Source organism: Ananas comosus, linkage group 1, assembly GCF_001540865.1.
Source record: "Ananas comosus cultivar F153 linkage group 1, ASM154086v1, whole genome shotgun sequence".
NCBI classification, from domain to species: Eukaryota; Viridiplantae; Streptophyta; class Magnoliopsida; order Poales; family Bromeliaceae; genus Ananas; species Ananas comosus.
The window spans coordinates 8,499,503-8,515,006 of NC_033621.1; the positions used below are offsets into that span (position 1 = coordinate 8,499,503).

At 44.8% G+C, this 15,504-nt stretch overlaps 1 protein-coding gene and 1 long non-coding RNA gene across 2 annotated transcripts; both read left to right on the top strand.

Annotated features, from left to right (window-relative positions):
• LOC109705059 lies at positions 6,881–8,293 on the top strand. The gene is made up of 4 exons (XR_002214614.1): positions 6,881–6,929; positions 7,027–7,095; positions 7,212–7,276; positions 8,276–8,293. It is a non-coding gene; the product is annotated as an uncharacterized LOC109705059 (long non-coding RNA).
• Positions 10,962–12,118, top strand: LOC109711035. Its single transcript, XM_020233950.1, has 2 exons — positions 10,962–11,031; positions 11,118–12,118. The coding sequence occupies exons 1-2, from the start codon at positions 10,962–10,964 to the stop codon at positions 12,116–12,118; spliced, it is 1,071 nt and encodes a 356-aa protein (XP_020089539.1).

Genomic DNA, 15,504 nt, shown 5'->3' on the forward strand with positions numbered 1-15,504 from the left:
CGTAAATATTGGCCGTTGATACTCACAAATTGCACTGCACAAATATGAAGCTCATGCACGACATTAATGCTACCCACAGAGAACTGACACGTGTTCGTTCATGAGCCACATAATTGACACGTGTGTATACAGAAGTCGCAATAACGGCGCGCTGAAGTTACAACAAAATAAAGGGAGCCGGGCCATTGTACAATGAGATCTGGAAGTATGTAACAACGATTGCGGGACCCACCTAGAGGCTTCCAAAGGTGCTCCGATTTATTTTCTTGAAATTGTGGAGTTACACGTCAACCATGAGGAGTTACCTTGTCTTGTTAAACTCCTCCATTGAGTAGCTTAGTATAACTTGCCCGCACAAACGACAACCGCGTTACATATTAAGCAGTCCCCATTTTGCTCAACTACCACATTATACCTTATTGCCAATCAATCTCGGAATTGATATGTTAAATGCCTATAAATAGTACGTTTTGAAGCCTGCAATAGGACTTTTCGCCGCGACTCGCTGCCGCGAGCGCACCAAAGACGCACCTTTAATTTCTACATCTTTCTACTCTCTGGCATTTACCGGCTTTCCTATAGGCACGATACTTCTGCTAGACGTTTACGGACATAATCACCTCGGATCTGTCTGCCCATACCATTAGTATGAGAGCGGAGTCACTAATACTTGACATTCAGATACACACCCATCTCATATAGCATTTTATACGCCACCTCGCCATTTGGTGCCCATAAACTAAGTCCTCTTTCTGCGCGACTATCGCTTGGGCCGCGATCAGAAATAACCTAAGGTTGTTGTTAATCTCATTGGGCCATTCGAGAGCAATAGCGCTTCATTACACTGCTAAATACGTCCCATTAGAACCATTTTTACGCCTTTACAAATCTAGTTTTGAGATTTCACCGATTAGAGAGTGGTTTCACAAGCTCACCTTATAGCAATCCCTGTTTTTGATCCTGTCTTATACGTATTAAGGCTAGAAAAGATAAGCTGGTCCAAATACTGCTTTGAATCATCCCTCCCATTACAATCCCATATTTCGGCGACGGTTCATGTTAACTCATCCTAGACGAACATGCTCACTAGCATTTGATCTTTTCAGCTAAAGCTGTTCGCGGAATAAACGACTTACCTCCCCGGGTGATTTCGACTGCCCGTCATCGCCTATCGCATATGAAGTCTCCTTCTGCTAGTTGCTTCAAGAGGAAGGAGAAGAGGTAAGCTTGCTACTTGATCTCTTCTCACCTTCACTTCCTTCTTTTCCACCCGCATTACTTCAACGGGTCATAACGCAGCCGTGTCGCACCCCGGACGTTCTTTCTCCCGACTAAGATTCATTGATCGGCGTCAAGGGGTCGCGAAACATTTCAGCTGCGCATACAAATTGCGTTTGCGCATACTTGCGCGAACTGACGAAATGACACGATACAGAAAATACCCTGTTTGTTTATTAATCGTAATATGCGTTCCGCATAATTGCGGTTAAATCGGTTACGATTTTTTTCTGCGAATCCCATCGAGCAAACGCAGACATATATTTACTTCCATCTATTCTTTTTTTCTTTCCACTTCACTGCTATTCTACATTCTATTGTCTCTAGTTAAACGAAGTAAGGAGCATATCAAACCGAAAGAACTAAGGGCCTTGAGTAAAGATGACTCATGTGAGGAATAAACGTGGCCACTAACAACTATATACGCAGGCATCAACTACAATAGCCGCCTTACCAGCCACGTCACTAACCATAATCTATGGGTTGCCAAAATCAATAAAACCCCTCAACTTCAAATTTATAATACATCCCTACATACTAAAGCTCTTGGACTCTAGATACATGGGCAGTGCAAGGAACACACATACATATCTCTTTTACCAGATCTATGCTTTAAGACAGAGACGTACTTGTGGAGAAGTGCTCCTCCTAAAAAAACACAAAAAATACTTATAGCGAGCGCCACCTCTCTATACATAAAGATCCGCCGACAGACAGAAGAGGCTGACGCGTCGTCTACTTATTTTCACTTCTACATGAACGACTCACATCAACAACACTCTACTGCCACGGCCAAGATGTCGCTGCACCACTCGACACAATAGTAAATATTTTTCAGATCTACTCCCTACAATCCTGAAGATTAAAGAGAGTACTCTTCTCCGGATGGCCAGAGATCTCTTTAAGTATGGTCTCGAGAGGGAACCAGATACTCTTATATAAAAATTAGTACACATGCTCGATTTCTATAAGACTTATGACCATAATGATAACAAATAAATATAACTAATAAATAAACCACCACCGATACTTACTCTACCCTCACTAGCAACAAAGAATACCAAGTGTATGTAACCTGTTCACCAATACGGTGAGGGGCAAAGTACTAATAGGCCACACACCAATAATACAACATTAATAATAGGAATATAACTACTCACGGACATATCAAAAATAAATAAGGAATCGAACAAACAGTGAACATACACCTGTGGAATAAGAGAGAGAGAAATGACTATATATTACTATATATTTAATCATGCACGAGGGTTTCGGATCTACGCCATAGCGCGACGAACAGCATAGGGCCCACCCGACATCGCGCTTCCAACGCAGTTGTCAATTCCACTCGGCACGTTTATGCGCATCACATAACTCAAAAACAGAAAAAAGAGGAACAACAGTTCAAGGTTTAATTTAATTTAATTTAATTTAATTTGATTGATTAATTCATTAGTTACGATGAATTAATTGTTTATTTTTATAACAAATCAGGTGGTTTTAATGTTAATTAGACAATTATTATTAAGTGCGCATTATTCGGTTAGGGATATGCGCACGGTTATCTTTACGAATCTGGATAATGTCTACAACGTCGCCTATTTAATGTCCCTCCACAACGCTTTTGTGCGACATGAAATCACATGAATTCAAAATCGCGCCGACCCGAAATACGCGCACGTTAACAACGGCTATATCGTGCGCCGAGACGATCAGGTATCAAATGCCAAATTACGCAGCTTCGAGCTCCAGTGATTCACGATATAGCTAGTCGAAAACCGTTCGCTACCCACGGACTTAGCGATTTTTCGGCTGTCCGTCATTTTTTTTCTATCGTTTTTTTCTGTGCCAACTCTTGTGTCTACTTTTCTCACTTCACGAATTTCAAGTTTTAACCATTATATATTTGCGAGGTTCCGTTAACACACAATTTCTTTTCTGAGATCTGTTTATATATTTCTTGGTTACAAATTTTTCGCACGTAATATCATTTTATCTTAAGAAACAAACTTTAACCACAGAAAAATTAAATTACACCTTCCACCTTACTTACAACGTTAATTAGCATCATTTATTTATATATACCTACCATTCGGCAATCAGCTTCTATAACTTTCTATGCGAAGGATGTACCGTAATCCCACAACCATTTCGATGGTACAATTTTTGCTGTAAATCTATGCGACGCTGTCGACCTATTGCATCTCTAAATTATGTGAACTGCTATAAAATATTCGCGACACATTAATTACACGACGACATTATTCCCGTATACCTAACAAGTGTGTCCCTAATGGCAGAATGGAAAAGAACCAGCTCAATTACTAGCAAAGCTCAGAGCACACATATCGATCTGAAATATAGATATGAAGAACTAATCAACTACTATCAATTGACTTATGGCAGGTTAGCAGACTATCGTATTTCTCCGCATAAAACCTTTGCGTGGATACTATATTAACTACGGTATAGCCACTACCATCTAGGCGAGACGTTGAATGAAGTCTACACTGATCATAAAACAGCTTCAGAGACATTCTGTTTAGTCAACTTATCTGGTCTCACTTTCACTATCTATTCAAATGGTGCGACTATAAAAGGATAATTACTTGTAGCCTAAAAAACTGAATACATTAGTTTGGCATGATAATGAACGAAACAAGAGAAATCTAACTATTACGACAGCCATTTATAATACTACCATATATTTGGCTCACAGGAGACATAGTAATATCTTATGTTAACATTGATTGCTTCTCATTTATCAAACGACAAAACGATAATATATTGTATTTTTCGTAATAAAATTTGGAGACAAGAATGCGATAAACCTGGTACGCAACCACTCGTTGTAACGAGAAAGAGCAGTTGAAATTGGAAGTTGGTAGGCTCCTGACAACGCTACCGCCTTGGCACTTATGTCATTTATATGGGCAACGCTATCCCCTGATCGACGCTCTTCGACGTTTACTTTTAGTATTAAATAAGAACAAATCTCAAAAGACTTGAGGTACTCTGCGAAAAACAAGTTACGAACGGCAATCAAGACCAGCAGTTGCCGAACTCTAGCACCTCGGGCATACTGAATCGGTGACTATCCTTAAGCATGTAACTCGAATACAACGGATTAGAGAATAGATTCCAAAAGGTGGTTGTTCTGCTCACTGATACGAATTTAGTGTGTTGCCGTAGAATCAAAGATTCATGCATATTTATAGTATAGATGACAATGGACTGTTGAGATCTTTAAAGCACCAATAACAAATATATGTTTCATTATTGTATCCTGTAATACTTTAACCCTGCGAGCAACGAAAGTATAAAAGATGCTTGAAGGCCAACTGTACATAGTGGCCTGAATGAAAAAGGAAGTTGCTGATTTGGGCAAGATGCTAAACGCCTGTCAGCAGCTTAAGGCTGAATCATCGACTTCGCTGCAGGAAACTTACAGAGTTACCATACCATGTGAAGGGCAAACTGTCACTATGGATTTCTCATCGTTGATTACTCACTTCAGCAAGCAAGGTACCATGATACAATTTGGGTCATTCGTCGGACTAGATTGAACAAATCCTGACCACTTTATCCCAATATACAGTTTTGGGCAGGGAGAGACTCGCACCAAGTGTAATCCTTGATGTAAATTGTGCGATTACATGGAGTACCTACAGCCTCTATTCGTTTTCTGATCGGGAACACCCGCTTTGTTCACTAGTTCTGGAGGATGTTTACGGAGGCTTTGGAACGATTAGATTTCAGACGCTTCCACCCTCAGAGTGATTGGCAGTCCGAACGCGACCATCCAACCTTGAGAATGAGCGTACCATCCAGACCCTTGAGGATATGTTGAGGGCCTGTGTGATTGATTACCAGGGCAGTTGGCCACAGTTCTTGCCTATGGCAGAATTTCCGTATAATAATAGTTACCACGCAAGTATTCAAATGGCACCTTTTGAAGCCCTTTATGATAGGAAGTGCAGATCACCACTTCACTGGAGTGAAGTAGGTGAGAGGTTAGTGTTAGGTCCAGATGTACTGCAAGAGGTTGAAGCTAAAGTTCGACTTGCACGAGAACGTCTACTGACAGCTCAAAGTCGACAAAAGAGTTATGCGGATAAACGTCGGCGAGAACTGGAATTTCAGGTTGGCGATCATGTATTCCTGAAAGTATCACCGACAAAGGGAGTTAAGAGATTTGGTATTCGAGGAAAGTTAAGTCTCCGATTCATTGGACCCTACGAGGTGTTGGAGCGGATAGGCCCCGTAGCGTATCGGCTTGCTTTACCGCCGAACCTATCGGGAGTGCATAATGTATTTCATGTGTCAACTCTTCGAAAGTATGTCTTTGATCCAACCCACGTATTGGAAAGCACTCCAGTGGATTTACGGGAAGATTTGAGCTTTGAGGAACATCCAGTGAGAATACTAGCTCGAGAAGTGAAAAGGCTTCGAAATCGCGAGATACCCTACGTGAAGATCCTTTGGAGCAATCACAATGAACGGGAAGCCACTTGGGATTTGGAGAGTGCAATGTAAGAACACTACCTCTATCTATTCTCGACGGAATCTTGAGATAAGTGATTACAAATTTCGCGGACGAAACTTCTTTGTATGAGGGGTGAATGTAGTATCTTGAACTTTGCAAAATTATAGAAGTTGGAAGTGGGGTTGAGGAGTGGCATGTAACCATAGGTCCTAATATTGGTAAAGGTGTTGTGGGTCAATTTTGAGGGTTATTAGACTTCTGGATGTAAGAAAGTGCGTCGTTGAAGCGACTCCTAAACTTATTGTTTTATAGTATACAGAACTTCAACAAATTGCAAAGTTCGAGTGAGGAATGATATTTGGAACCTTCCCACATGTTCTAAAGGGGTTTAAAGATGTTTACAAATAAGTTTGAGAGTGATCGGAAAGCTAGAAGTGAGAAAGTGCATTGCAATTGCGAAATCTGCAATTTCTGCATTCGTGTACCGATACAAGCCTAATGCTGTACCGATACAGCAAGCAGCAGAGTCAGCTGCTGCGGGACAGCAGGGTTTTTTGGTCATTTCACCTCCTGATCCTTATCTACCTCATCCAGCTCGAGCTCTGGAGCACCTTGGAAGGTAGTAGAGCTCAGAGAAGGGTTTCCTCACCTTCCTCACACTCTCTCTCTAGGGAGTTTCTATCTCTACAAAGAAGTCACCGTTTTGCACCGTCGTCGTCGCCGAGCTCGCTCTTCGCTGTTTGGGAGTGTCGCTGAGCCTTGGTGGACGTGTGAGGGAGTGTTTTGGAGAGCTTTTCGCAGCCCTGGACCAGTAACTCACTGGTTGCAAGCTTGAGAAGGTAATCGGCTCACTTTTTCAACTTTCGGCAATCTATTGGACGAGTTATATATAGTTTCGTGATTGTTGCTTCTAGTTGCTTTAATCTGAGATTTCAGTAGTTACAGTTGGATTAATTAGCTGTGAGTTAACCTCCTTAGACCAGGGTTAAGTTACTTTGAAGCTTAATGGAATATTTAGCTAATTATGAAGCTAGTTCGGAACTATACGAAGTTTACTCGGGCATTTGATGCAGTTTGGAACTTACTTCTTCGCAGCAGGTTCCCAATTCACATTGTGCATAATTGGTGACCTTGGGAGTTGGTTTAGTAGGTGTTCTGACCCAGGGTAAGCAAGAATTTCAGCAAGAAAACTGAAATTTCTAGATTTCGACTAATATAGCTTATATACAAGAATCTTGACGCCGTTTCGGTTTTGTTCGCAGCGAGAGGGCATTTGACCCTTGGACCGTCTTTGATAGGCAGTGGAGGGCCTTTTGGAAGCCTAATTTGAGGTATCAAACTAACCCTAAACAGGGAATCAAATTCCTACTTTGCTCTAAGTACGAATTGTACCGAAATTGGACATTTCGGTTATAGTATTGACTCGACTTTCGTACCTTGTTTTCAGCAGCATTGGGGCTTCGTTGAGCCGATTTTGGGACTTCCTTTGGACTGTTTGGAGCTTAGTAATAGGTGGGTTTGACCTAACCAGAGCAAGTGAAGCTCCCCTATGTTCTATATGTATTATAGAATCAATATACCTGTGTGCAATCGTGGTTAATATAGAACTTGGAACTTGTCACTATAATGTTTGCTATATGATTGAAATAGAATCTCTATAAAGTAGGGAACATTTATGCATAGAGGTATTCTTGTTTAGTTCAGTAGAACAACCGGGAGATAAGTTTATTATGTTCCTGTAAAGTAGAGAACAATAACATTCGTTGACTTTATTGATTGTAAAGTAGACAACAATGACATGCTTGTGCCATGATAATGAAAGATTCTAATGCCATATGTAAATTAACATTACTCTTGCATGCTTATTAATCTAGTGGATACTAGTTATTGCCAATATTTATTATATTGAGAATTCCGATCAAAGGATCGAGAACTTTGCAAGTTGGAAAGTGATGATTGAGACATGTTGGACTGTGGATTTGCTTGTTGCCATTGTGCTCATTCGCACACGCTTGTGAGGGTCGCTCCCTACAAGCCGGCACTCCGGAGTTGGCCTACGCGACAGTTGCTCGCCCGTGCGGGATTGGGTGCCGAAGTGGATTGCCGTGGGGAGTGTATACTACCACGGGGCCATTAGGCGCGGCGCAAGCTGGACTACCTTGAGTAGATCCCTGTGAATGAAAGGAAAGTGCTAAAGGAAACTGAACAGTAATGAATGATTACCAGTTACAGTGTACAATAGTTACTTACACATTTATGCTTATATTCATGCTTATCATAGTTGCTATGCTTCTATTATTCAGTTGATTCATTACTGTTGAGACTATGATTACATGTTGCTTACATGCTCATTACCTGTTAGCATTGCATAATTATATATCATGCAATTACTGCTTTCGCTTTCATTTAGTACATCATGAGCCTAGTGGTGTAATTCGCCGAGGCTGGCGGCTTACCCACTGGGAACTATTGTTTATAGTTCTCACGCCCTTTTTGTTGTTATTTTTACAGAGCCATCTACAGGAGAGGCTAGGGATCGTGGCAAGGGAGTCGCGTCTAGCTAGACATTGCTAGGGGCATGCTAGTTGATCACCTTGCTACTCGGGCTACTGCCGAGGGTGATGTCCAGTGTATAGAGTGACTACCATTGTACCTACTTTTTGTATACCCCGTGATGTATATTTACTGTTGGGCTAGATGTTTCAGTGGGGATACCTCCTCGGTTGTCAAGATTTTGGGATTGTTACTCTTTGTTCTATTGTTGTTAGTCCTTGTGACTTTTTCTATGCTCTGATATCTGGAAAGGGTTATTTTATGCTTTTACTCCTATCGACTTGTTTCTTGTAGACGCCTTATATACTGCAGGTGTATGGCGGGTCTGTGCACGTACCGGATATGCTTCCGTTGATACCCGGGCGTGGCAATGTTACAATATGTTATTTGGCCATCCCTCTCTCCCTTTCCACAGCAAACACACTCCTCTCCTTCTCCCTCTCATTTTTTCCTCTTTCTCTCTCTAAAGCCTGGGCTAGGGTTGGGAAAGAAGGAGAAGAAGCAAGGAGAAGAAGAAGAAAGAGGCTTGGAGAAGGATTTTGGTGGGTTTAGCAAGCTCTCCTACAAGAGGGACTTGGGGGAACTTGGGCAAAGGTGAGTTCTTTAGCTCTAGAACTCTAGGATTTCGTTTTAAACCTTGGGATTTAGAGTTTTGATTCTCTAATTAACCTAGAAATCCTCTAAAGACCGTGACTCCATGAAAAATATGGTTTTCTTGGACCCCTCTCATGGTGGATCACTAGGGCTCAAAGTAGATGCCGTAGGGATGGTTCTAAAGGCTTAGAAACCTTATTAGAGAGCTTCCCAAGTGAATCTAAGCAATCTTTTGCTTAGCAATGAGATCAATCTCGGAGAAATGCAAAAATGACATGTTAGGGCATCCCAAAGAGGGGTTTTGCCCAAGTTAGGTTTTGATCTATTTTGATCATGTAGAAACCTAATTGAGGGTATTTTAAACGCGTTGGAACGCTCGGTTCGACAATCCGACGAGTGTACGCAAAGTTATTGACAAAAACGTCATTTTCCGTACAGATAGCCGCAGCATTTGTGCATTTTTTAGCATCTTGCATAATAGAGTTAATTGTGAGCTTTTATAGCCTAATGTAAATTCAAATGCATGTTAAATATTTGTAAGAACGTGAGAATGATGATCCCTATGTATGCATGGTTGTGACAAGAATCTAGAAGGGTTAGTAAACGAAAAGTGACACTTTGACATAGATCTAGCAAGTGACATCGACGAGTCTAGAACCCTTAGTAAACAAGTGTGGCATTTGGCATGAGTACAAGAACTTGATAGTGTATATGACATTAGTGATAGTAAAGAATGCAAAGGAAAGAATGATTGAGATAATATGACGTTTCAACCTTAGTGTTATGGGTCATTGAGCATAGTCTTCCTTAAAGTTAAGGAATAGATTGAACTTGGAATCCTCAAATGTAGGATTGATTGTACTCACTTTAGTCCTTGCTCGACGTTGTGGTAGCTCCCCCTCGGGCGATGTGCTCCGGAGTTGACATCACTAGGTGTAGTGAGTATCTCCCTAGAGGACGGTCCCATCGGGTGTAGCATGCATCTCCCCGATTATTGGGATTTTGAGTTGGTGAGTTTGTTGAGGGCGAAACCTACGGGTTAGCCAAGAGATTGGGTATTGACACTATGACCTTGCATCCGTCATGAGCTTTACATTGTGCATACCATTTTATATTGTCCAGGCATATTAGTTGCATTTGTTACTTGGTTACTTACATTCTTTCATTCTATTATGCCTGATTAGACCTAGTGGGATAGTCGGCGTGGTTGGTTGCCGAACCCACTGGGAACTTTGTCGTAGTTCTCACACCCCTATTTCTACAGAGCCGGGACCCAGCGAGCCGGCGGACGATTGCGGTAAGGGCATCGCGCCCTAGGTAGAGACTGCCCGAGATGTTCACTTACTCTAGTTGCATACCCCTTTTGTTATATCATCTTTTGTACTTGATGATTTAGGTATTAAAGAAAAGAACATGTATGTTGTGAAAGATCTTTACATTTAAATGAAAAAAATGATATTTTGAGATCCTGTGATGTAAAGAAAAGAAATGATGAAAAATGTAATCAATTTCCTAAGTGTAGTTATTTACTTTCACTCTTGGCTATTGCTTGCCCTCGTGCAAGCCTTTGTGTATGCTTCCGCTTATGCTTTTTCTATACTCTATCTGTACCTGTTGTTGAGCCTTGGGCGGACGAGGGAGGCTCTGTCCGTCCAGCGTCTGTTCGACGCTCTCGAACCGGCCAAAAAGGATCGGGCTCGGGGCATGACAGATAAGATGGTATCAGAGAGTAGAAGCCAAAAAGGGTGAAAGTTTAGGAGGGACCTAGAGACCTTTAGGATTGGGAAGACCTTAAGGACTTAGGAAACGTGAGTGACGTTGAACAAAGTATAGCGAAAGCTTATGATTGGGTTAGTGCTAATAAGTCTCTAATATGGTTAGAGGCTAACTTACAGTTGTTATTTTTTTTTTTTTCCTTGTGTTGTGATCGGCGGCCGACGACATGATGCTTTGGAAGGAAAATAAATGCACTTGTATGCTTTCGCCGGATTGGGTACAATCGAGTATGTTGTCTAAGTAACTAACGTGAATTGCTTTGTTTCAGGAAGCGATGCCGCCTCGTGGACGACCTAAGTTGCCTCGTGGTCAACCGCGGACGAGGTCGATGGCCGAGGGGCCGAGTGCGGCTCCCGTGCAGCCCGGGGCGGGAGGCGACAGGGAGCTTCGGGAGCAGTTGGCCGCGCTCATTGGCGTGGTGCGGCAACAGGCGGAGTCGGTCCAGCGCCAAGGGAGCAAATCCAAAGGCTCCAAGAGGCGTTGGAGCGGCAGCAGACGACGGCGGCTCAGGCAGGGGTCGAACCCCCTGCGCCCCCCGTTGTGGTGCCGACAGTGGCTGAGGGAGTAGCGGCGACGGCGACGCCGGTCGCGGCCGTACCAGTGACGGCGATAGCGGCCGGATCGGGAACCTCAAATCCCGATAGTGCGGCGATAGAGGCGAAGCGGGAGCGCGCGTTAGAGGCTCTCGTTTTGTTCAAGAAGTTCAACCCACCTATCTTCGACGGGGAGAAAATAGATGCGGCGGTAGTCGAGGCGTGGGTCGACTCGATGGAGACGCTCTTTGAGGACATCTATTCCTTAGAGAAAGACAAAGTACCTCTCGCCACACACTGTCTCGAGAAGGCGGCCAAGGTGTGGTGGAAGCGGGTGAAGTGGGATCGATCTTCTGACCTCGCGCCTATACTTTGGGAGGAGTTTAGGAGGGCGCTGTTTGCCAACTACTTTCCGGACACGGAGAAGCGGAAGTTGCAAGAAAAATTTCGCAAGTTGAAGCAGGGCGACCAATCGGTAGGGGAGTACGAGCGGGAGTTCTCCCACATTATCGACTACGTCCCGGATGTAGTTCGTGATGATCGGGACCGCGCCAATTGGTTCGTGCATGGGCTTCGGCCGGGGATTCATCGGGCTGTGCAAATCCTCAAGCTTCCGACCTTCGCCGAGGCTTTTGATCGAGCACTGTGGGCGGAGCAGGGCTATGCCCACGAGCATAAGGAACGCGAAGCCGCAGCTGAGGCAAAGGATAAGAGCAAGAAGTGGGCGGCGGGTGGCACCGGGGGCCGGCCGAGTGCAAAGAAACCCCATCGGTATCCCCGACCGCAATCGAAGGGTTGGAGACCCTCCCGTTGCGTTATTTGTGGCGGTAACCATCAACCGCCGGCATGCCCGCAGCGCGAAGGAAAGTGCTTCAAGTGCGGCCAGGGGGGCACATGATTCGGGAGTGCCCGAGCTGGGGTTCATCTGCACCAACCTCGGCATCAGTTCCATATACCCCGAGACAACAGGCGGGGTTACCACTGGCTATGTCGGCTGGACGTTCGTCCTCATCGCGTCAGCCGGAGGCATCAAGGGCACCGAGTGGGCGGGTTTTTGCCACTCAGGTGCAGGAGGAGCCGATTCCTGTTCCCGACGACATCGTGGCAGGTATTATTTCGATCAGAGGCACCAGAGCTAGAGCTTTATTCGACACAGGTGCATCGCATTCATTCATAGATGCATCATTCGCTAGGACTCATGGCATTAAGATCGTGCACCATTATGACTATTGGACGGTAAATTCGGTCAAGCATACTTTTCATGTTTACGAAGAATGTGTAGCGTGCCCAGTGCAAATAGGTGACTGGGTCATGCCGATTGATCTGTTAGTGTTAAACCGAATGTGGGGTTTCGACGTGATATTGGGGACCAACTGGCTCTCCAAGTATTATGCCGTGATAGATTGCGAAAGTAAGGTGATCACGTTTTGCGAGCCTGATCGAGAGGAGCTAGTGTATCAAGCAGTTAAAAGCTCGCTTTTCGAGGCGACCGTGTCGGCGGCACGGGCGAGGAAAATGATAAAAGGTGGTTGTGTGGCCTACTCGGCGACAATGGTAGAAGCCCAAAAAGAGCACCCGGATTTGGGAGGGATTCGGGTGGTGTGCGAATTTCTGGATGTATTTTCGGCGGAGTTACCGGGATTGCCACCGGACCGGGAGATCGAGTTCATTATTGACCAGGTCCCGGGGGCGGCGCCAATCTCGAAGGCCCCGTATAGAATGGCACCGGCGGAGCTAAAAGAGCTTAAGGCACAATTGCAAGACTTGCTCGACAAGGGCTTTGTGAGGCCGAGTGTGTCACCCTAGGGAGCTCCAGTGCTATTCGTTAAGAAGAAGGGCGGCACACTTCAACTCTGTGTGGATTATCGCGAGTTGAACAAGGTCACAGTGAAGAATAAGCACTCGTTGCCGAGGATTGATGACTTATTTGACCAGTTGCAGGGGTCAAGGGTATATTCAAAAATTGATCTTCAATCGGGGTATCATCAGTTGAAGATATGGCCCGAATATGTGCACAAGACGGCGTACCGTACGCAGTATGGCCATTATGAGTTCACGGTGATGCCGTTTGGGCTTACTAACGCCCCGACGGCGTTCATGGACTTAATGAATAGAGTCTTCCCTCCGCTATTGGACCGGTGCGTCGTGGTATTCATTGACGACGTATTGGTATATTCTAGGACCGAGGAAGAACACGAGGAGCACTTGAGGACCGTGTTGGAAATACTCCGAAAAGAGAAGTTATATGCCAAGTTGAAGAAATGCGACTTTTGGCTATCGGAGGTCACTTTCCTTGGTCATGTAATTTCGAGCGATGGTATCTCGGTGACCCCGAGGAAGGTGGAGGCAATTAAGGAATGGCCTCGCCTGACGAGTGTATCGGAGGTCCGCAGTTTCCTTGGGTTAGCGGGCTACTATCGACGGTTCGTGGAGGGGTTTGCTAAAATAACTACTCCACTAACGCGCCTTACACACAAAGGGGTGAAGTATGTTTGGAGCCCCGAATGCGAGCGGAGTTTCGAGGAGTTAAAGGAAAGGTTGACCACAACCCCGGTGCTTGCTCTACCGAAGCCGGGGAAGACCTTTGGGGTATATAGTGATGCTTCCTACGTAGGACTCGGGTGTGTCTTGATGCAAAACGGGCGGGTTATAGTTTATGCTTCACGCCAATTGAAGACATATGAGAAGAACTACCCGATTCATGATCTCGAACTAGCGGCGGTTATTTTCGCGCTAAAGCTATGGAGGCATTACTTATACGGGGAACATTGTGAGATCTATACGGATCACAAAAGCCTTAAGTACCTGTTCACCCAAAAGGAGATAAATATGCGACAGCGGCGGTGGTTGGAATTGTTGAAAGACTATGATGTTACTATTCTATACCACCCCGGGAAGGCGAATGTCGTGGCCGATGCACTTAGTAGGAAATCGGGAGAAAATTGGCTTCGGCAATTACACCCCAACCACTATTGCAAAAGAAGATGCAACGGCTTGGATTGGAAGTAGTAGTGCCGGGAGTGCCGGCGACACTTGCAGCGTTGGTTGTTCAACCGACTATATTGGAGAGAATTAAAGAGTTGCAAGCTTCAGATGAATATCTTCAAAAGGTGCGTGGGGAAGTTGAGAACGGTAGTGCCGAAGATTTTGGCATTAGGACCGACGGCGCACTCCGGTTTAGAAACCGTTGGTGTGTGCCTAAGAACAAGGACATCCGCAGAGCGATCATGCAAGAAGCGCATCAATACCCTTATAGTATACACCCGGGCGGCACCAAAATGTATCAAGATTTGAAGTTGCACTATTGGTGGCCGGGCATGAAGAAAGATATTGGAGAGTTTGTTGCGCAATGCCTTACTTGCCAACAAGTAAAAGCGGAGCGGTGTTTTCCGGCGGGAAAATTACAAAGCTTGCCTATACCAGTTTGGAAATGGAAGAATATCGCCATGGACTTTGTGACCGGATTGCCACGATCTCAAAGTGGGCACGATGCAATTTGGGTTATAGTGGACCGGTTGACGAAGTCGGCGCATTTCCTACCGATTCATATTACATGGTCGGGGGACAAGTTGGCTCAAGTATATATCGACGAGATTGTGAGACTTTATGGGGTGCCCGTGTCTATCGTGTCGGATCGGGACTCGAGATTCACCTCTCACTTTTGGAGGAGCCTACAGGAGGCTTTGGGCACGCAGCTCGACTTCAGCACGGCATTTCATTCTCAAAGTAATGGTCAATCGGAGAGGACGATACAAATACTTGAGGATATGCTTCGAACGTGTGTACTGGATTATAAGGGCAATTGGCATGATCATCTTCCGATGGCGGAGTTCGCGTACAATAACAATTATTAGGAGAGTATCGCAATGGCGCCCTTCGAGGCCCTTTATGGAAAGAAGTGTCGCTCTCCAATTCATTGGAGCGATGTGGGCGAAAGGGCGGCTCTTGGCCCCGATGTAGTGCGGGAGGCGGAGGAGAAAGTCCGTCTTGCTCGCCAACGACTTGCTACGGCGCAATCTCGGCAAAAGAGCTATGCCGACAAACGGAGGAAAGATATAGAATTTGCCGTTGGAGATCACGTGTTTCTAAAGATTTCGCTGATGCGAGGGATTAAGCGGTTTGGAATCCGTGGGAAGCTAAGTCCCTGGTACCTTGGACCGTTCGAATATTGGAGCGGGTCGGCGCGGTGTCGTACAAAATAGCATTACCACCGAGGCTTGCGGGAGTGCACGATGTGTTTCACGTGTCGAACCTCCGCAAGTATGTGCACGATCCTGAGCATGT

Bases quoted from the DNA above. Each gene is read 5' to 3' on its own strand.
- LOC109711035 (XM_020233950.1), top strand. From the start codon at position 10,962: ATGCCGCCTCGTGGACGACCTAAGTTGCCTCGTGGTCAACCGCGGACG. The intron at 11,032-11,117 runs GTGCGGCTCCCG...GTGCGGCAACAG, and splicing joins GTCGATGGCCGAGGGGCCGA to GCGGAGTCGGTCCAGCGCCA.